Source organism: Stegostoma tigrinum, chromosome 1 (genome assembly GCF_030684315.1).
Source record: "Stegostoma tigrinum isolate sSteTig4 chromosome 1, sSteTig4.hap1, whole genome shotgun sequence".
In the NCBI taxonomy this organism is placed as follows: Eukaryota; Metazoa; Chordata; class Chondrichthyes; order Orectolobiformes; family Stegostomatidae; genus Stegostoma; species Stegostoma tigrinum.
Window position 1 is genome coordinate 185,608,990 of NC_081354.1, and position 22,947 is coordinate 185,631,936.

At 48.1% G+C, this 22,947-nt stretch overlaps 1 protein-coding gene across 6 annotated transcripts in view; it reads left to right on the top strand.

The window, feature by feature from the left end:
• LOC125459248 (cytochrome P450 26B1) overlaps window positions 1–22,947 on the top strand; it is a 53,825-nt gene that overhangs the window by 8,024 nt on the left and 22,854 nt on the right. For 2 of the 6 annotated variants that reach the window (XM_048545473.2, XM_048545464.2), the window contains one exon: window positions 19,553–19,757. In XM_048545473.2, coding sequence (XP_048401430.1) covers window positions 19,554–19,757 — 204 coding nt within the window. In that variant the 5' untranslated portion in view covers window position 19,553. Of the gene's footprint in view, window positions 1–18,547; window positions 18,792–18,861; window positions 19,758–22,947 lie in introns of those variants that run through there. The other 4 variants (XM_048545442.2, XM_048545483.2, XM_048545492.2 and 1 more) reach the window with 4 other exon arrangements.

Below are 22,947 nucleotides of genomic sequence, written 5' to 3' on the forward strand. Positions count from 1 at the left end.
TGCTGTCTAAGAAAAAATTCTAGTCTCATTCCCACCTTCGAGCAACTTGTCTGTAGCCATGTGGGTTGCAACAACTCAAGTGCAAATACGTGTTTCCTCAAATATTTCTACCTGTCCCACCCTCAGAAACTGTGGGCACCAATCCCCACCACCATCTGAGTGAAGATAATTACTCCTACCCTCCCCGCCTTCCACCCCATCCTTCTGCTTTGAATTTTGCTGAAAAATGTAATGACCTGGTGGGTTTTGTTCAGCACTAGTTAAGATCGATTTGAACTGTGTAATTAGTCACAGCATGGTTATTACGCTAGTAGCAAAACAGTCAGCCAATTGAGATACTCAGTCAAGCTCAAAGCATCACTCTACCTTGCTTGCGAGAAATGCCACACATTCATAATCAGGGATGGGTTCGCATGTTCCTTGAATCACCCGGGAGCTTGGGGAGCCTATAGTTTATTTCATCACAGTGACACTTTGGCCAATCAAAGTGGACTTGCCAACCAATCAGCACTTTTTCTTCTGTTGCGTAAATTGTGATCGTTCAGGATTTGGCATTCTTGCATGTGCCCTGATGAGCATTAGATGTCTCTTTCAATAATATTTCCTTCTAGTTCTTCTGTGAGTTATTCAAAGCCTATGTTCCCTAGTTACTAACTTCTCTGCCATGGAACTAGAACCTGCCTACTCACTCAGTCTTTGACCCACACCATTTTAGACACCCCAGTTAAATCTTTCCTTAGTCCCTGCTGTTATAATGAAAACATTTCCAACCTGTTCAACTTTCCCTCTTTAATAAAATGCTCCATTGGTAGTAATCTCCTCTGCATTCTCTCAAGTGTGATCGCATCCTTCCTGCAATGTGGTAACCAGAAATGTACTAAATTTCCAATTTGTAATCTAACCAGTCTTTCATATAATTCTAGTGTAACCTCTAGGTTCCTTTGGGGTGTGGCTGATGTAGCATATTTGTCTCTGAATGATAAGGTTCCAGATTCCAGTCACTGTCCAGGCTTGAGCCGAAAACTCACGGGTGGCACTCTAGTGTAGTACTGAGGGATAGGTTAGTAAGCCCCAACTATCATCTCAAGTAAATGTGAAAGATGCCCTTGTGCAGAATGTTTTGGATGTTGGGATTTTCCTACCCTGGCACCTTCCTGAAGGGTCACCCAGGAACATGCTGCCATTGATCACAGCCATTTAAGGCTCCCAGAGTGTTAATAAGATGGATACAGGATTTCTGGATTCTTTAATCCCAGCCTTTGACAGCGCAGCACCCTGCCAGTACCACATGCTGCAATGCCAGCCCGGCTTCTATCTTCTCAGCAGCGCCAATAACAGCACTGGCCTGCACTGGAACTGCAAGCAGTCTCCAAATTTCTAATCCTAGAGCCAGGTCATATGATGTAGAAGGGAGTAGGGGGTGGAGGCCTGGAAGTGTTGGGGGCATGTGGTGCTGGAGATTGGGGTCTGGAGGGTGTTGGGGGTGAGAACTGTGAAATAATTCTAGAGAGGCCGGTATTCTGTCCCAGTGTGGGTGAGGAGTGCAGGTCTCCATGGGGTTCTGTTTAATATTTATCCCTTGTTCAACATTACCAAAAAAAAACGACTTTACCTTATCCCCTTGACTTTCTGTGACATCTTGCTGTCCAGAGTTTGGCTCCTGTGATTGCTACATTACAATGGTGGCTACACTTTGGAAGTTCCTCATTGGCTGTAAAATGCTTTGAGGCTGCCAGTGGCTGTGCTGCAAAAGCAAGTCTGTATTCCTATTCAACGCAGTAAAGCATCTCCCCTCGATACCATCTCAACCGTTCACTGCTACTGTCAGGTTGGAGTGTTGTTGCTGGGACTAGGGACAGGGGTTCAAATCTCATTGTTGCTGCTCCTGTGATTTTAATTCAATTAATACATCTGGAATATAAACTTTTGCCCCGAAAGTGGCCTTGATTGTTGTTAAAAACCCATCTGAAATTTGTCTTTCTTACCTGGTCTGGCCTATGTGTGACTCCAGACCCACAGTAATGTGATTAACTCCATACTGCCCTCTGTCAATGCAAGCCACTCAGAGTCAGAGCAGAAACCTAAAGAACAGCGGATGCTGTAAATCAGGAACAATTAAACAGTAGTTGCTAGAAAAGCTCAGCAGATCTGGCAGCATCTGTGAAGAAAAAAATCAGGGTTAACTTTTCAGGTCTGTTGACCCTTCCTCAGGACTGTGCGTAGGAGGTGGAACCAGACCTGAAACGTCAACTTTGACTTTTTTTCTTCACAGATGCTGCCAGATCTGCTGAGCTTTTCCAGCAACTACTGTTTTTGTTGCAGAATCAGAGGAGGTTACAAATGACCTTGCCAGCAACACCACAGGAAAAAAAACGCTCCCCAAAATCCCTCAATCCCTCCACATTTCGATATCTATCTTCCTGTTTGCTGTGTTGTTCCTTTGAAATGTTTACTGCCTGCAAATACGTAACTTTGCACTTTCCTACCACATTCCTGCAGTCCACAGCTTTCTTCATTATTATCAGAACAGACAGTTTCTGTACATTCAGTAATACCAAACCCCATACATTAATGCTGAACAATGTATAAATCTGGTAAACTGCATGCTAGGCAGTACAGAGCCCTCTGGAAGCCTCACTGAAAGAGCTTACCTTCACAAAACCCATCACAGCTGTAAGGTGGAGACACTTGGTACTCAACCAATTTTGGTTCCAGCCACCACTTGGTCTCAGATCCGATCAGTGTTAACATTTCTCACCAACTGGCAAATTGTCACCTCATCAGACAGTTTGTTGGTGCCTTATCGTGAATCAGAGTGAATATGAACTGGCCCAGTGTGTATCAGTGTGAGCGTGAACTGTCCCAATGTGAATCAGTGTGTGTGAGAAATGTTCCAGTGTGAACCAGTGTGTGTGAACTGTCCCAGTGTGTGTGTGAACTGTCCCAGTGTGTGTGTGAACTGTCCCAGTGTGAATCAGTGTGTGTGAACTGTCCCAGTGTGTGTATGAACTGTCCCAGTGTGAATCAGTGTGTGTGTGTGTGTGTGTGAACTGTCCCAGTGTGAATCAGTGTGTATGTGTGTGTGAACTGTCCCAGTGTGAATCAGTGTGAGTGTGTGTGTGTGTGAACTGTCCCAGTGTGAATCTGTGTGTGTGTGTGTGTGTGTGTGTGTGTGTGTGTGTGTGTGTGTGTGTGAACTGTCCCAGTGTGAATCAGTGTGTGTGTGTGAACTGTCCCAGTGTGTGTGTAAACTGTCCCAGTGTGAATCAGTGTGTGTGTGTGTGTGTGTGTGTGTGAACTGTCCCAGTGTGAATCAGTGTGTGTGTGTGTGTGTGTGTGTGAACTGTCCCAGTGTGAATCAGTGTGTGTGTGTGTGAACTGTCCCAGTGTGAATCAGTGTGTGTGTGTGTGTGTGTGTGTGTGTGTGAACTGTCCCAGTGTGAATCTGTGTGTGTGTGAACTGTCCCAGTGTGAATCAGTGTGAGTGTGTGTGTGTGTGAACTGTCCCAGTGTGAATCAGTGTGTGTGTGTGTGAACTGTCCCAGTGTGAATCTGTGTGTGTGTGTGTGTGTGTGTGTGTGTGTGTGTGTGTGTGTGTGTGTGAACTGTCCCAGTGTGAATCAGTGTGTGTGTGTGTGTGTGTGTGTGTGTGTGTGTGTGTGTGTGTGTGTGTGAGAACTGTCCCAGTGTGAATCAGTGTGTGTGTGTGTGTGTGAACTGTGTGTGTGTGAACTGCCCCAGTGTGAATCAGTGTGTGTGTGTGTGTGTGTGAACTGTCCCAGTGTGAATCTGTGTGTGTGTGTGTGAACTGTCCCAGTGCGAATCAGTGTGTGTGTGTGTGTGTGAACTGTCCCAGTGTGAATCAGTGCGTGTGTGTGTGTGAACTGTCCCAGTGTGAATCAGTGTGGCATCTTGGAGCCCAGCAGAACTGGAACCAATGGGTATCAAGGGGCTAACTCTCTGGTGGTTGGAGTCACACCTGGTACAACGGAAGATGGCTGCAGTTGTTGGAGGTCAGTCATCTCAGCTCCAGGCCATCTCTGTAGGAGTTCCTCAGGGCAGTGTCCTCGGCCCAACCACCTTCAGCTTTTTCATCCATGACCTTTTCTCCATCATTAGGTCAGAAGTGGGGATGCTCGCTGATGGTTGCACAATGTGCAATGAGGCCACACCTGGGGTATTGTGTACAGTTTTGGTCTCCTGATCTGACAAAGGATGTTCTGACTATGGAGGGACTGCATTGAAAATTTACCAGGCTGAACGCTAGGGTGGTAGTCCTAACCTATGAAGAGGGATGGGATTGGTTAGGGCTATATTCACTGGAGTTTAGAAGAATGAGGGGAGGTCACACAGAAACGTATAAAATTATAAAAGGACTAGACAGGGTAAACAAAGGAAAGATGTTCCCATTGACCGGAGAGTCAGAATCGGGGGGTCACAGCCTAAGGATACAGGGTAGGTCATTTGGGACTGAGATGAGAAATTTCTCCACGTAGAGAATGGTGAGCTTGTGGAATTCTCTGAATTGCTCAGAAAGCAATTGAGGCCAAAACACAGAATGTTTTCAAGGTGTTAGAAATAGTTCTCCAGTCTCAAGCGATCAAAGGGCACAGGGAGAAAATGGGAATGGGATACTGAGTTTGATGATTGGCCATGATCATAATGAATGGGGAAGCAAGCTCCAATAGGTGAATGGCTCACCCCTGCTCCTATTCTCTATGACTAAGTTTCTAAGTTCAACACAATTCTTCAAATAATGAAGCAGTCCATGTCAAAAAATGCAGCAAGACATGGACTATATCCAGGTCTGGACCAAATATTGGCAAATAACATTCCTACTACACAAATGCTGGGCACTTTTCAAAAATATTCCTCATTGGGACATCAGCCTTGCTGGTTGGTCCAGAATTTATTGGCTATCCTGTTGTTGGTGTGTCATACCTGGTACAACGGAAAATGGCTGCAGTTGTTGGAGGTCAGTCATCTCAGCTCCAGGCCATCTCAAAGCACCGCAATACTTATGGTGAAACCCACATTACTGATAGGGAGGAAATTCCAGGATCTTGATCCAGCAACGGTGAAGGAACAGTGATATATTTCCAAGTCAGGATGGTCAGGGAACTTGCAGGGGGTGGTATTCCCATGTATCTACTGCTACCCTTTTCTTTCTGGATGGTGGAGATTGTGGATTTGGAAAGGCTTGTCTCAGGAGCCTTCAGAATATCTGCAGTGCATCTTGTAGATAGTACACACTGCTGCGAATGAGTGTCGGTGGTGGAGGGAGTGGATGCTTGTGGATGTGGTGCCAATCAAGCGGCTGCTTTGTCCTGGATGGTGTTGAGCTTCTTGAGTGTTGCTGGGGCTGCTCCCATCCAGGCAAGTGGGGAGTATTCCATCACACTCCCGACTTGTGCCTTGTTGATGGTGGATAGGTTTTGAGGAGTCTGGAGGTGTATTATTCACTGCAGCATTCCTAGCCTCTGACCTGCTCTTGTAGTCACTGGGTTTATGTGGAGAGTCCAGTTGAGTTTCAGGTCAATGGTAACCCCCAGGATGTTGATAGTGGAGGATTCAGTGATGGGAATACTGTTGATAGGAAGAGGATGATGATTGGATTGTCACCTATTGGAGATGCTATTTGTCTCCTTAGGAAGCAATTTTTTTTTTTAAAAGTAGTTGTCAGTGCGAGCCTGTGAGATTTAGGTGTCCAGGAAGTAATAATAGAGGAACTTCAGCTCTTGGCATTGACCCACAGGTACATGATACTTGCTGCTTGTGGATGAACAAGCTGACCAGGTCACTAGGATAGTCAGGTCATGGGAGGGCAAAGAAGTGTGGCAGTGAAAGAGCCTGTGCAGTCAGGACGGCAAACCTGTTCTCTGCAGCTATGATCTCGAAACCCAATCCATTGTCTGCCTGGTGCCAGGTTAAGGAAATCTCCAAGCAGCTGGAGAGGAGCTTAAAGTGGGAGGGGGTGGATCCAGTTGTCATAGTCTACATGGGAACCAGTGATCTAGTTAGATCCAGAACTGTTGTTCTGCTAACTTGAGGAGGTGGGTCCGAGTTAATAGCTTTTTCTTCTTTATTCATTCACGGAATGAGGGCGTCACTGGCCACTCAGCATTTATTGCCCATCCCTAATTGCCCAGGGGGGCAGTTAAGAGTCAACCACATTGTTGTGGGTCTGGAGTCACATGTAGTCCAGACGAGGTAAGGATGGCAATTTCCTTCCTTAAAGGACATTAGTGAACCAGATGTGTTTTTCCTGACAATCGACAATGGTTTCATTGTCATCATTAGATTCTTAATTCCAGATATTTTTATTGACTTCAAATTCCACCATCTGCCATGGCAGGATTTGAACCGGGGTCCTCAGGACATTATCTGGGTCTCTGGACTGACAGTCCAGCGATAATGCCACCTGACCATTGTATCCCCTAAGTGAGAATAAAGAGATATAATTCATGGGACACTAACATCAATTTTTCAGAAAGAAGGAGCTATTCTTTTGGGATGGGCAAATACCAATTTCTTGGCAAAGCATATAACTAGGGCTCAGAATAGGGCTTTGATCTAATAGAGGTGGAATGAGGAGTAATGGTGTTGTCAGAGTGTTTGGATTGAGGGAGCTTTATTAATTGAAAGGGAAAGGCCAGGAATATGGAACAGTGTGGTGACAATAAAGACAGGCAGAGTGAGACAGAAATGGACAGAGAATCTAACATTAACTGTGCACTAATGAATGAAATGGTAGTGAAAAAAAATGTCATTTATTTAAATGTATGATGCATCTATGACAACAGTCAGTAAACACAAGTGAGGGAGGTTTATTGTCTCGACCCCTCACTGTGCCCCACTCCTAACACTCATTATACTGTTGGAAAGAGCATTAAACAAGAGGTTGTTGGAGCTTGTAACAAAGTCAATATAATAATTGCCGGAGACTTTAATCTTTCGTATAAACAATGACAGTCAAATGGGCAAGGGAAGCCTGGAAGTTTGAAGAAAGTTTTTGTGGTATTTTCCTGGATCAATAAGTTATGGAACTCAGGAGGAATAAGGCTATCTTCAATCTTGTATCGTGTAAAGAGGCTGGGTTAGTTAGTAAGGTCACACAGAAAACAGTAATCATAACAGAATTGAATTTGTTGCTTGGCTTGAAAGGGGATATATTCCAATCACAAACAAGAATCTTAAATTTAAAGCCAATTATTTAGTTAGGAGTGGAGTCTTGGTGGATTGGGTAAAATGATTAAAAGGTATGATGGTTACAAAATTCAAATCTTCAATAAACACATTCTATTGAGAAACAAAAATTCAGGAAGACCAATCCATGACTGACTCAGGAAGACAAAGATAATGAAAAAACAAGGTGTAGGGCTGGATAAACACAGTAGGCCAAGCAGCACCAGAGGAGCAGGGAAGCTGAAGGCCCGAAACGGTAACAAGAGTAACAAATATGTCCACAAAATGGACCCTGAGCTACCTGTTGCCTGTCACATTAACACATCACCCTGTTCCTTTGTCAATATCGCTGTCTCAGGCTTGCTGCAGTGATCCAGTAAAGCTCAGCGCAAGCCTGAAGAACAGCACCTTATTTTCCGCTTGGAGACTATGTAGCCCTCCTGACTTGATATTGAGTTGAATAACTTTAGGTCTGAAGCTCTCCCATGTCCTTATTGCAATTGCCACAAGCCAGGCCTTGTTATCTCACCTCTACTGGCTCCATCCCTGCCTCTTTGACCTGTCTGTCTCCTCCCCACCTATCTTCTCCTCTATCCATCTTTGATCCACCTCCCCGTCTCTCCCTATTTATTCCAGAACCCTCTCCCCCTCCCCCTTTTCTGATGAAGGGTCTAGGCCCGAAACGTCAGCTTTTGTGCTCCTATGCTGCTGCTCGGTCTGCTGTGTTCATCCAGCTCCACACTTTGTTATCTTGTTATCACATAGTCTGCTTACTGACGATCTATTGTTGGCCACTAACAGTTCCCATTTACAGCTAATCATCCTCCTAGCCAGACTGTTATCCACTCCTTTGTCTCTCCAACTGTTCTTGTCTCTCTTTGGGCTCTATCCTTGATCCTATCACTTACTCCTTCCCGTGCCCATCCATTTATAAATTGGTGAATATAACCCACTTTACAAAAAAAAAGGGACATGTCAAAAACTATTATTATGATTAAAAAAAAAGTTTTATAAAAGGGAAATCCCATTTTACATAGAACATAGAACAATACTGTGCAGAACAGACCCTTCGGCCCTCGATGTTGCGCCGACCTGTGAACTAATCTAAGCCCCTCCCCCTACACTACCCCATCACTATCCATATGCTTATCCAAGGACTGTTTAAATGCCCCTAATGTGGCTGAGTTAACTACATTGGCAGGCAGGGCGTTCCACGCCCTTACCACTCTCTGAGTAAAGAACCTGCCTCTGACATCTGTCTTAAATCTATCACCCCTCAATTTGTAGCTATGCCCCCTTGTACAAGCTGTCATCATCATCGTTGGAAAAAGACTTTTACTGTCCACCCCAGCTAATCATCTACTCATCTCGTATTAAATCCCCTCTTAGCCTTAGAACATAGAACATTACAGCACAGTACAGGCCCTTCGGCCCTCGATGTTGTGCTGACCTGTCATACCGATCTGAAGCCCATCTAACCTACACTATTCCATGTACGTCCATATGCTTATCCAATGACGACTTAAATGTACCTAAAGTTGGCGAATCTACTACTGTTGCAGGCAAAGCGTTCCATTCCCTTACTACTCTCTGAGTAAAGAAACTACCTCTGACATCTGTCCAATATCTTTCACCCCTCAATTTAAAGCTGTGCCCCCTCGTGCTCGCCGTCACCATCCTAGGAAAAAGGCTCTCCCTATCCACCCTATCTAACCCTCTGATTATTTTATATGTTTCAATTAAGTCACCTCTCAACCACCTTCTCTCTGATGAAAACAGCCTCAAGTCCCTCAGCCTTTCCACATAAGACCTTCCCTCCATTCAAGGCAACGTCCTAGTAAATCTCCTCTGCACCCTTTACAAAGCTTCCACATCCTTCTTATAATGCGGTGATCAGAACTGTACACAATACTCCAAGTGCGGCCACACCAGAGTTTTGTACAGCTTCACCATAACCTCTTGGTTCCGGAACTCGATCCCTCTATTAATAAAAGCTAAAACACTGTATGCCTTCTTAACAGCCCTGTCAACCTGGGTGGCAACTTTCAAGGATCTGTGTACATGGACACCGAGATCTCTCTGCTCATCTACACTACCAAGAATCTTGCCATTAGCCCTGTACTTTGCCTTCCGGTTACTCCTACCAAAGTGCATCACCTCACACTTGTCTGCATTAAACTCCATTTGCCACCTCTCAGCCCAGCTCTGCAGCTTATCTATGTCTCTCTGCAACCTACAGCATCCTTCGTCACTATCCACAACTCCACCAACCTTAGTGTCATCTGCAAATTTACTAACCCATCCTTCTACGCCCTCATCCAGGTCATTTATAAAAATGACAAACAGCAGTGGACCCAACACCGACCCTTGCGGTACACCACTAGTAACTGGTCTCCAGGATGAACATTTCCCATCAACTACCACCCTCTGTCTTCTTTCAGCAAGCCAATTTCCGATCCAAACTGCTATATCTCCCACAATTCCATTCCTCCGCATTTTGTACAATAGCCTACTGTGGGGAACCTTATCGAACGCCTTGCTGAAATCCATATACACCACATCACCTGGTTTACTTTCATCTACCTGTTTGGTCACCTTCTCAAAGAACTCAATAAGGTTTGTGAGGCATGACCTTCCCTTCACAAAACCGTGCTGACTATCCCTAATCAATTTATTCTTTTCTAGATGATTATAAATCCTATCCTTTATAACCTTTTCCAACACTTTACCGACAACTGAGGGAAGGCTCACTGGTCAATAATTACCAGGGTTGTCTCTACTCCCCTTCTTGAACAGGGGAACCACATTTGCTATCCTCCAGTCATCTGGCACTATTCCTGTAGACAATGACGAGTTAAAGATCAATGCCAAAGGCTCGGCAATCTCCTCCCTGGATTCCCAGAGGATCCGAGGATAAATCCCATCCGGCCCAGGGGACTTATCTATCTTCACCATCTGAAGGATTTCTCATACCTCTTCTGTGTGAACCTCAATCCCACCTAGTCTAGTAGCCTGTATCTCAGTATTCTCCTTGACAACATTGTCGTTTTCTGGAGTGAATACTGTTGAAAAATATTCATTTAGCGCTTCCCCTATCTCATCTGACTCCACACACAACTTACCACTACTATCCTTGATTGGGCCTAATCTTACTTTCGTCATTCTTTTATTCCTTAAATACCTATAGAAAGCCTTAGGGTTTACCCTGATCCTATCCGCCAACAACTTCTCATGTCTCCTCCTGGCTCTTCTGAGCTCTCTCTTTAGGTCTTTCCTGGCTACCTCGTAGCCCTCAAGTGCCCTAACTGAGCCTTCACATCTCATCCTAACATAAGCCTTCTTCTTCCTCTTGACCAGAGATTCCACCTCTTTCGTAAACCACAGCTCCCGCACTCTACAGCTTCCTCCCTGCCTGACAGGTACATATTTATGTAGGACACACAGGAGCTTTTCCTTGAATAAGCTCCACATTTCTAATGTGCCCATCCCCTGCAGTTTCCTTCCCCATCCTATGCTCCCTAAATCTTGCCTAATCTCATCGTAATTGCCTTTCCCCCAGCTATAACTCTTGCCCAGTGGTATACACCTATCCCTTTCCATCACGAAAGCAAACATAACAGAATTGTGATCGCTATCACCAAAGTGCTCACCTACTTCCAAATCTAACACCTGGCCAGGCTCATTACCCAGTACCAAATCTAATGTGGCTTCGCCCCTTGTTGGCCTGTCTACATACTGTGTCAGGAAGCCCTCCTGCACACACTGGACAAAAACTGACCCATCTATAGTACTCGAACTATAGTGTTCCCAGTCAATATCTGGAAAGTTGAAGTCTCCCATGACAACTACCCTGTCTGTCTTACTCCTATCGAGAATCATCTTTGCTATCCTTTCCTCTACATCTCTGGAACTATTTGGAGGCCTATAGAAAACTCCCAACAGGGTGACCTCTCCTTTGCTGTTTCTAACCTCAGCCCATACTACCTCAGTTGACGAGTCCCCAAACATCCTTTCTGCAACTGTAATACTGTCCTTGACCAACAATGCCACACCTCCGCCCCTTTTACCATCTTCTCTGTTCTTACTGAAACATCTAAATCCCGGAACCTGCAACAACCATTCCTGTCCCTGCTCTATCCATGTCTCCGAAATGGCCACAACATCGAAGTCCCAGGTACTAACCCATGCTGCAATCTCACCCACCTTATTCTGGACGCTCCTGGCATTGAAGTAGACACACTTCAAACCAACCTCTTGCTTGCCGGTGCTATCTTGCGTCCCTGAAACTTTATTTCGGACCACCCTACTCTCAACCTTTTCTATAGTCGAACTACAAATTTGGTGACCATCCCCCTGCTGAATTAGTTTAAACCCACCCGTACAGCCTTAGCAAATTCCCTCCTGGATATCGGTACCCCTCTAGTTCAGGTGAAGGCCATCTTGCTTGTAGAGGTCCCAGCCATCCCAGAAAGAGCCCCAATTATCCAAGAATCCAAAACCCTCCCTCCTGCACCATCCCTGTAGCCACATGTTCAACTCCTCTCTCTCTCCCTATTCCTCGCCTCACTGGCACGTGGCACGGGCAACAAACCAGAGACAACAACTCTGTTTGTCCTAGCTCTCAGCTTCCATCCTAGCTCCCTGAATTTCTGCCTTAAATCCCCGTCTCTCTTCCTACCTATGTTGCTGGTGCCAATGTGGACCATGACTTGGGGCTGCTCCCCCTCCCCGTTAAGGATCCCAAAAACACGATCGGAGACATCACGCACCCTGGCACCTGGGAGGCAACACACCAACCGTGAGTCTCTCTCGTCCCCACAGAACCTCCTATCTCTCCCCCTAACTATGGAGTCCCCAATGACTACTGCTCTGCTCCTCTTCCCCCTTCCCTTCTGAGCAGCAGCGGAACAGACTCTGTGCCAGAGACCTGTGCCCCACTGCTTTCCCCTGGTAAGTCGTCCCCCCAACAGTATCCAAAACGGTATACTTATTGTTGAGGGGAATAGCCACAGGGGATCCCTGCACTGCCTGCCGGTTCCCTTTCCGTCCCCTGACCGTAACCCATCTGCCTTTTGCCTGTACCTGAGGAGTGACTACCTCCCTGTAACTCCTCTCAATAACACCCTCTGCCTCCCGAATGATCTGAAGTTCATCCAGCTCCAGCTCCAGTTCCCTAACGCGGTTTTCAAGGAGCTGGAGTTGGGTGCACTTCCTGCAGATGTGGTCAACAGGGACACTCGTGGTGAACCTTAACTTCCCACATTCTGCAGGAGGAACATTCAACTGCCCTGACCTCCGTTCCCATTATTCTAAATTCCCAAAGACTTAAAAAAATGAATAAAAAATAAACTTGTTACCTTACCAATCAGGCACACAGAACCTTTTTGTTTGGTTAGAGGAGGAGGATGGGTGGGAGACACTGCCCGAGTAGTGTTTCAGGTAACGCAACCACACAAATATATTACCTCACTCACTCACCAGTCCGGTGTCCGTTCCTGCTCAGTGTCCACTCCGCCTATTCATGAGGTAAGCTTTTTAAAGATTCTAAAACAGTGACTCTCTGGCTTCCTGACAGGCTCCTGCTCCAAGCTTCTTCTTCTGTCCAATGAGAACAGACCCAAGTCCCTCAGCCTTTCTTCACAAGGCCTTCGCTCCAGAACAGGCAACATCCTGGTAAATCTCCTCTGCACCCTTTCCAATGCTTCCACATACTTTCTGTAATGAGGCGACCAGAACTGTACACAATATTCCAAGTGAGGCCACACTAGCGTTTTGTACAGTTGCAACATGACCTCATGGCTCCGGATCTCAATCCCTCTACCAGTAAAACCTAACACACTGTAAACCTTCTTATCAACCTGAGTGGCAACTTTCAGGGATGTGAGGAATAAGAGAATGGTCAAAGAAAGAGTAGGGCCGATCAGGGATAGCATAGGGAACTTGTGTGTGGTGTCTGAGGAGGTAGGGGAAGCCCTAAATGAGGTTTTTGCTTCTTTACGAAAGAAACAAACTTTGTAGTGAATGAAACCTTTGAAGAGCAGGTGTGCATGCTGGAATGGATAGAGATAGAGGAAGCTGATGTGCTGAAAATTTTGTCAAACATTAAGATTGACAAGTCGCCAGGCCTGGACCAGATTTTCCTCGGCTGCTTTGGGAAACGAGAAATGCAATTGCTTCGCCACTTCCGAAGATCTTTGCACCCTCGCTCTCCACTGGAGTAGTACCTGAGGACTGGAGAGAGGCAAATGTAATTCCTCTCTTCAAGAAAGGAAATAGGGAAATCCCCGGCAATTACAGACCAGTAAGTCTCACGTCTGTCGTCTGCATGGTGTTAAAAAGGATTCTGAGGGATAGGATTTATGATCATCTGGAAGAGCATGGCTTGATTAAATGCAGTCAACACGGCTTTGTGAGGGGCAGGTCATGCCTCACAAACCTTATCGAGTTCTTTGAGGATGTGACCAGAAAAGTTGCTGAGGGTCGAGCTGTGGATGTGGTGTATCTGGACTTCAGTAATGCATTTGATAAGGTTCTCCATGGTAGGCTCATTCAGAAGGTCAGGAGGAATGGGATATAGGGGAACTTAGCTGCCTGGATACAGAATTGGCTGGCCAACAGAAGACAGCGAGTGGTAGTAGAAGGAAAATATTCTGCCTGGAAGTCAGTGGTGAGTGGTGTTCCACAGGGCTCTGTCCTTGGGCCTCTACTGTTTGTAATTTTTATTAATGACTTGGATGAGGGGATTGAAGGATGGGTCAGCAAGTTTGCAGACGACACGAAGATTGGAGGTGTCGTTGACAGTATAGAGGGCTGTTGTAGGCTGCAGCGGGACCTTGACAGGATGCTGAGATGGGCTGAGAGGTGGCAGATGGAGTTCAACCTGGATAAATGCGAGGTGATGCATTTTGGAAGGTTGAATTTGAAAGCTGAGTACAGGATTAAGGATAGGATTCTTGGCAGAGTGGAGGAACAGAGGGATCTTGGTGTGCAGATACATAGATCCCTTAAAATGGCCACCCAAGTGGACAGGGTTGTTAAGAAAGCATATGGTGTTTTGGCTTTCATTAGCAGGGGGATTGAGTTTAAGAGTTGTGAGATCTTGTTGCAGCTCTATAAAACTTTGGTTAGACTGCACTTGGAATACTGCGTCCAGTTCTCGTCGCCCTATTATAGGAAAGATGTGGATGCTTTGGAGAGGGTTCAGAGGAGGTTTACCAGGATGCTGCCTGGATTGGAGGGCTTATCTTATGAAGAGAGGTTGACTGAGCTCGGATTTTTTTCATTGGAGAAAAGGAGGAGGAGGGGGTACCTAATTGAGGTATACAAGGTAATGAGAGGCATAGATAGTTTGATAGCCAGAGACTATTTCCCAGGGCAGATAAGGCTAACACGAGGGGTCATAGTTTTAAGCTGGTTGGAGGAAAGTATAGAGGGGTTGTCAGAGGCAGGTTCTTTACACAGAGAGTTGTGAGAGCATGGAATGCATTGCCAGCAGCAGTTGTGGAAGCAAGGTCATTGGGGTCATTTAAGAGACTGCCGGACATGCATATGGTCACAGAAACTTGAGGGTGCATACATGAGGATCAATGGTCGGCACAACATCGTGGGCTGAAGGGCCTGTTCTGTGCTGTACTGTTCTATGTTCTATGTTCTATGTACCTGGACACCAAGACCCTCTGCATATCCACACTACCAAGTAGTCTGCCTTCCTATTATTCCTCACATTTATCCACCTTGAACTCCATTTGCCACCTTTCAGCCCAATTCTGCAGTTTATCCAAGTCTCCCTGCAACCTGCAACATTCTTCCACACTGTCCACCGACTTTAGTGTCATCTGCAAACTTACTAACCCGTCCACCTAATTACAAATTTGTTATAGTTCTTTGAGGATGCAACTAGTAAGGTAGATCAAGGGAGAGCCAGTAATTTTCACAAGGCTTCCCATAAGGCCCATACAAAATGTTAGCAGACTAGATTAGTCCTCACGGAGGCGGTGGGATACCGCATTGCTGTCGTGGGATCTTGCTGTGCGCAAATTGCGCTGCGGAGTTTCCTTTATAACGACAGCCACTACATTTAAGAGATAGTGGGGAACTGCAGATGCTGGACAATATGAGATAACAAGGTGACGAGCTGGATGAACACAGCAGGCCAAGCAGCATCAGAGGAGCAGGAAAGCTGACATTTTGGGTCCAGACCCTTCTTCAGAAAATCTAGACCCGAAACGTCAGCTTTCCTGCTCCTCTGACGCTGCCTGGCCTGCTGTGTTCATCCAGCTCGTCACCTTGTTATCCATCCACATTTTAAGGAGTTCGTTTGGCTGCAAAACGCTTTGAAAAGTCCTACATTTGTGACGGGCGCCATATCAATGCAAGCCTTGAGCTTCTAAAGAAAAGGTGGGGCGTGAGGGCAGGCAACGACGCGCTTTCAAGGAGCCAGCCCGGGTTCGGCGGGCCGATTGGCCTCGTTCAGTGGTGCTGCTGGAAGCGGGGGGGGGGGGGGGGGGGGGGAAGGGTGACGAGAGAGGAATGGTTGAGCTGTGGTACCGCTTGTGTCCGCTTGATGGGAGTGTTGATAGTGAGTGATCAGCTTTCACACTCGCACTGATGAGAGTCAGGTCGAAACAACAGCACAGCCTGTTGAATACTCCATCCCTGGAAAGCTCTCTCACACTCAGCACCGATGTGTTCCAGATTGTAGGGAAGCACGGTTATACTGTGCATGGTGGATTCCAGCCTGCTCATGTCCCCTCCGGGTATACTGCGTTCTCATGAGGGGCTGAGCACAGGAGCTGTGACAGTCTCGGAAATCACTGAGAGATGGCACACAGCACTCATTCCAAACACCGACTAGACCCTGCTGCCGTTCAGAGCGAGATCAACTCCCCTCTGCTTCATCCCCCCCTCTCCTTCACTAGCCCCCTCCCTCACTCTCCCCCTCTCCTCAGTCTCGCCCTGATCTTCATTCCCCCTCTCCTTCACTCCCCCTCTCCCCCACTCTCCCCTTCTCCATTCCCCCTCCCCCCTCCCTCACTCTCCCCCTCTCCTTCATTCCCCCTCTCCTTCATTCCCCCTCTCCTTCACTTCCCCTCACTTTTCCCCTCTCCTCCCTCTCCCCTCTCCTTCACACTCACCCCCTCTCCTCACTCCCCCCTCTCCTCACTCCCCCCTCTCCTCACTCTCCCCTCTCCCCCACTCTCCCCTTCTCCATTCCCCCTCCCCCTCCCTCACTCTCCCCCTCTCCTTCATTCCCCCTCTCCTTCATTCCCCCTCTCCTTCACTTCCCCTCACTTTTTCCCCTCTCCTCCCTCTCCCCTCTCCTTCACACTCACCCCCTCTCCTCACTCTCCCCTCTCCTCACTCTCCCCTCTCCTCACTCCCCCCTCTCCTCACTCTCCCCTCTCCCTCACTCTCCCCGTCTCCTTCACACTCTCCTCCTCTCCTCACTCTCCCCGTCCCTCACTCTCATCCTCTCCTTCATTCACTCTTCCCCTTTTATCACTCCCTATCTATCTCCTTCATTCCTACTCTCCTTCACTCCTGCTCTCCTTCACTCACCCTCTCCCTTACTCCCCCGTATCCTTCACCCTCTCCCCTCCTTCACTCTCCCCGTTTCATCAGTCCCCTCTCCTTTGCTGCTCCCTGTCCTTTCTCCATTCCACTCATTCAATCCCACTCCTCCCCATCCTTGCCTCTGTCTTCTGTCTCCATTTCCACACACTCCCATCCTCTTCCCATCTGTTGTCCTTGACTTCTCCTGCTTCTGCCCCTCACTCACCTCCTCTCCTGCTTCCTTCTTTTCCAGTGTCCCTGGCCCTCAGTCTCCCTACCTCAGTCTCTTGTAGCCTCCCTCTCTCCCTGTCTCACTCTCTCCATCTTTCCTAGTCCCTCGTCTCATGATCTCCCTCTCTCATTGTCTCCCTCTCTCCCTGGCTCCCCTTTCCCGTTTTCCCTTTCTTCTTCTCTTCCTGAGTCCCTCCTTCCATCTCGTCTTCTACATCTCCTTCTCTCTATTTCCCTCTCACCATGTCTTCCTCTCTCTGTCTCTACCTTTCTTCCTCTCTTCCTGTGTCCCTCCCTCCATCTCCTTCTCTCCATTTCCCCCTCACCATATTTCTTTCAATCCATCTTCCTCCCTCTCTTCCATTTCCCCCTCTCCCTGCCTGGCCTTCTCCCCCTCTCCCTATCTGTGCCTTTCCCTTTCTCCATCTCTCTTTGCTGCCTTCTCTCACTCACTCTCTCTCTCTCTCTCTCTCTCTGTCTCCCCAACCCCACTCCAGCCTCTCCCACTCCCTATCTCCTCTCTCCATCCCTCTGTCTCCTCATCTCTCTTCCGGCGTCATGTTTCCCCTCTCCCTGGCTACCCCCCTCCCATCTCCTTCTCTCCCTTTCCTCTGCCTTCACTCTCCTTGCCTCTCTTTCTCTCCCCCTCCATTTCTCCCCTTCTCCCTCCCTCTCCCTATCTCTCCCTCCCTGTCTCCTTCTCCCCCTCTCCTCTGTCCCAGTCTCCCTCTCCCCCTCTCTATCTCCTTCCCTTCCTGTCTCCCCCTCTCTATCTCGTCTCTCCCTTTTCCCGCTTCTCCCTCCCCCACCTTTCTCCCTTCCCCATCTTCCTATTTCTCTCTTTCCCTGACTCCGTACTCCCCCTCTCCCTGTCTCCCTATCACACACCTCTCCCTGACCCCTCCCCTGATCTCCGTGTCTCCCTATACACCCTCTCCCTGGCCCTCCCTTTCACTTTCTCTACTCCCTATCTCCCTCTCCCTCACACCTACTCCCCTCTCCCTGTCTCCCTCTGCCAATCCCCCACTCCCTGTCCCCCTCTCCCTATCCCCCTCTCCCTATCCACCCTCTCCCTGTCCCCATCTCCCTATTCACCCCCTCCCTGTGTCTCTGTCAATCCCCCTCTCCCTGCACCCCGCTCCCTATCCCTCTCTCCCTGTGCCCCTCTCCCAATCCCCCTCTCCCTGTCCCCCTCTTCCAATCTACCATCTCCCTGTACCCCTCTGCCAATCCCCCTCTCCCTGTCTCCCTCTGCCAATCCCCCTCTCCCTGTCCCCCTCTCCCTATCCACCCTCTTCCTGTCCCCATCTCCCTATTCACCCCCTCCCTGTGTCTCTGTCAATCCCCCTCTCCCTGCACCCCGCTCCCTATCCCTCTCTCCCTGTGCCCCTCTCCCAATCCCCCTCTCCCTGTCCCCATCTCCCTGCCAACCCTCCCCCTGTCCCCATCTCCCTATCCACCCTCTCCCAGTCCCCATCTCCCTGTCCCCCTCTCCCTATGCCCCTATCCCTGTCCCTCCTCCCTGTCCCCCTCTCCCTCTCTCCTTATCCCTGTTTCCACAACCCCCCCCCAACACACACACACACATGTACCCGTCTCCCGGTTCCCCTCTCACTCGCTGGGAGCTGTGGCGGATTAAACAGCCTCAGGCACGACACTGGGGCCTGGGTCTGAGAAGCCCCAGGTCCAGAACGACCGGGAGAGCAGGGCCGAATGGAGCCCAGCCCGGTGTGAGCTGGATGCGCAAGGATGGAGTCATACCTGGCAGTGTGAGCACTCTGCTGCTGCATTTCAGAAATACAGCCGGTGCTGTGGAACCTGTGGTGAGTTGCGGCTATGTCTGCCTGCATTACTGACTTCCCATCTCTGGGAACATCCGTGCGCTTAGGAAAAGGATGCGGGAAGTTAGCGAGGTGCTTAATTGTCTTTAACCTCATGCAATATTAACTGGGATCTCAAAGCTGCTCGTTTTGATAATGAGATTCGCGTATTTCTTCCTCAAACCCGTTCTGTAGCTCGGGGACTGGAGGTGAGAAAGAGAGGGGGAGAGAGAAAGAGGTGATAATGAAATGGGGCTCTCTCTCTGGGCTGAGAGGTTTGCAGGACTGTCCTGATCTCGACTCCCGAGTCTGTTGGAGGGAAGCCGCGTGGGGAGCGGCCACTGTTGTGGCATTTTGCCAAAGTCAAGCTTCCCCGCCTCTATATAGACACACTCCAGGCTAGCAGTGTGCAGGAAATCATTCAGTTCTCTCTCTCTCTCTCTCTCTCTCCCACACACACACACATATATATATATATATACACACACACATACACACACACGGAGGCAAACAGACACACACACACACTCTCTGCAAGACATCTCCTCAATATCACAGAGATCCCGTATGTGTCTCTGCTTCTCGTTCTCTGTGCAGTTAAGAGCGTGCAATAAATTTTCTGAGTTATTTCTTTTTTTTTGGAAATTGCAAGAAAAGGTGGGGAGGGAGAGAAATTTATTTCACTCCCCCCCTTCCTCATTTCCCTCCCACTCTCACCCTCGTGTGTTTTTTTTTTGCTGTTGTTGCTCTCCTGATGTTGTAAGGATGTTTTGGGAAGGTTTGGAGCTAGTCTCTGCGGTGATCACAACGACTGCTTGCCTGGCCTCGCTGCTGCTGTTGCTGACTGTCTCCAGACAACTTTGGCAATTCCGCTGGACCGTGAGCCGGGACAAAAACTGCAATTTGCCGATTCCGAAGGGCTCGATGGGGTTGCCCCTCATCGGAGAGACTTTTCATTGGTTAGTAGAGGTGAGACTGATTCATCCACTTGTACATTCTCTCTGCCTGTCTGTCTCTCTCTGTGTCTCTGGTTCAGGGAGTGTGTGTGTGTTGGCGGGGGTGGGGGTGGGTGGGGGGGGGGGGGAAGCAGGGCATGGGATTTGTTGCACGGAGTTGTCATTTTAAACCGGTCGTTTTAAAATTAATGTATACCTTCAGCCACGTGCGGAACTGCGCTGCTGCTATCTCCGTCTTAAAGCGTTTAAATGCTCCCCACTCTTAAATGAGCAGGATTTCAAACTTACCAAGGTCAGTACGCTACAAAGTTCGCCCCTGATTGCTGTTTTGTGTGTGTGTGTGTGTGTGTGTGTGGGGAGGGGTCAGGTAGGTTTTGGGTGACCCGAAAGGTTTCGCTGGGACTGCATGTGGAATTTTATAGCCTGCGCCCGTGCGATCATTCCTCAAGTAAAGACCGTTGTAAATAGAAAACAGCAATGTATCTGCAGAAGCAGAGACGCTTGTGTAACCGGCCTGAACTCATTGACTGGATTTTGATCTCGGCCGCACACTGACCCCCGGGAAAGATCCCATTCAGGGATTGCATGTTGACTGAAACCCCCCCCCCCAACCTTTTGTAAACAAGCCTCTCTTTCTCACCTACCCCCTACCCTCCTTACAGGTGCCATCAGCACTTAGTAAGTCTCTCTCTCTCTCTCTAACACGAGAGCAGATTCCTAGAAACACTTGCGGGACATTCTCACCCTCGTAGCTTCCCTGTATGTTGCAGGTCGGTGTCTGTGTGGGAATGGGGCAACTGTGTATGTGTATGTGTGTGTGTATGTGTATATCTGTGTGTGTATGTGTGTGTATATCTGTGTGTGTGTATATCTCTGTGTGTGTGTATCTGTGTGTATCTGTGTGTGTATGTATATCTGTGTGTATGTATATGTGTATCTGTGTGTGTGTGTGTGTATATCTGTGTGTGTATGTATATGTGTATCTGTGTGTGTATGTGTGTGTATATCTGTGTGTGTATGTATATGTGTATCTGTGTGTGTATGTGTGTATATCTGTGTGTGTGTGTATATCTCTGTGTGTGTGTATGTGTGTGTATGTGTGTATATCTGTGTGTGTGTATGTGTGTGTGTGTATCTGTGTGTATGTATATGTGTATCTGTGTGTATCTGTGTGTGTGTAAACAAACAATATTCCCACCTTTCTCGTTAAAACTGAAATATCAACTGAATTCCCTAATAAATGCTAATTTATTTTGTCCAGCCCAGTATTCACACAACCTCTCGGTGTTTCGGTCCGGATAGAAATGATGCACATCGAAACCATTCTAAATGTCGGGCAGCGTTTAGCTGTGGAAAACATTGTAGACAGCTCCCTCTCCATTCCTGGCTAACCGCCTCGCGGGGGGGGGGGGGGGGGGGGGGGGGGCGAGAGGAGGGTTAATCAGGATATTCCTGTTTGTTCCTGCTCACTTTGCTGGATGTTGGCGGTGAGGGGGGTGGGGGTTCGCGAAAACGACACAGCGTGAAGCCTCCCGCAGTCAAATAGTCAGTCGGCAGCGGGGGGGCGGCCACTTGCTGCGGAGGGAGGTGGGGCGGGTGGGGATATGTGTGGGAACGAGGCAGGTACCAGTAGGGCCTGAGTCCCCTTCCTGCATCGACTTGGGGATCCTATCCGTGGAACAGTTTGATGGTTCCGGTCTGGGTTCTGGTGTCTCACTCCCGGGTCTCTGTCTGCGCTGGGAGCACCCGCTCTCCTGGATGTAATGTAACCTGGGGCGACCTTCCACACTGAGAACCTCATTCATTCATTCGCAATGAGGGAGAATTTTGTTTTACACAGAGAGGCGCGGGAAACCTCCCATTCCCTGTTCAGTCACTCTGTTAAAATCCTAATTTTTAGTGTAAACTGATTTGAACTTCCTCTGCATAAAGCATTCTTTGTCCCCGGGTGGAAATGTATCAATAACCCTTTCTTTAAGCACAAAGAGAGCTGTAATCATATTTATTGAGATCAGGCCAGCAATTGCGTTAAAAGCCGCGATTACCCAGATAATCTCTCAAATTTGGTTTAATAAGATTTATCGGATGGTGCTCATTATATACAAAGCAAATACTGCAGTGAGTGGGGACGGGTGGCGGGGGGGGGGGAGGGAAGTGAGTGTGTGTATGCGCGAGAGTGAGAGACTGTACACGCGTCTCTGTATGTGTGAGGTAGAGCGATAGGGCGAGACGGTGAGAGAGAGTGGGTAGAGTCACAGACAGTGAGCGAGCGAGAGAGAGAGAATGAGAGAGAGCCAGAGACAGTGAGGAGGAGCGGGACAGGGACAGAGTCACGGACAGTAAGAGAAAGAGAGGGGCAGAGCCGGAGACAGTGAAAGAGAGAGAGAGACAGAGCCAGAGACAGCGAGAGTCACAGACAGTAAGAGAGAGAGAGCGAGAGAGAAATGGGGGTGGGGGGGTGGGTGAGGGGGAAACAGAGCAAAAGACAGTGAAAGAGAGAGATAGAGAGCAAGAGACTGTGTGTGTGTGTGTGTGAGAGAGAGAAAGAGGGACAGAGCAAGTGACAGTGAGTGTGAGAGAGGGACAGAGCAAGAGACAGTATTGTGTATATCTGTGTGTGTGAGAGAGAGTGAAGGACAATAGATAGTGATTGAGAATGGGGGACAGAGCATGAGGGTGTGTGTGCGCAAGAAAGAGACAGTGTGTGACAGAGAGAGAACATGAGACAGAGATGGACAGGGCAATATACAAGGGGTGGTAGAACAGAGAGCAAAAGTCAGAGAGAGTGAAACAACAGAGGAAGAAACAGTGAAATAGCAAGAAAAGATTGCATGTGGGGCAATAGTGTGAGAAATAGATGATGAGAGTTGATAGAGGAAACAGCAAGGGCAAGAGAAACAGAGACATAGTGCGTTGGAAAACTGAAATAGATTGCAAAAGGAAGAGTGAGAGAAATAGGGAAATGGACAAATAGAGAGAATGAAAGTGAGAGTGAATCAAAGAGAAATAAAATGTGAGAGAGAATCTAACTGATAGTAACAGAAGTTGGGGGAAGAGACAACTGGGGGACAGAGACTGAGACAGTGGCGATGTGACAGAGAGGGAGTTCAGTGGAAGGGTAAGATCCTAAAAGTGGTAGTGAGACCAGAATAAGATCAGCCATGACCATGTTAATTGGTGATAGAGGTTCGATGGGCTGAATT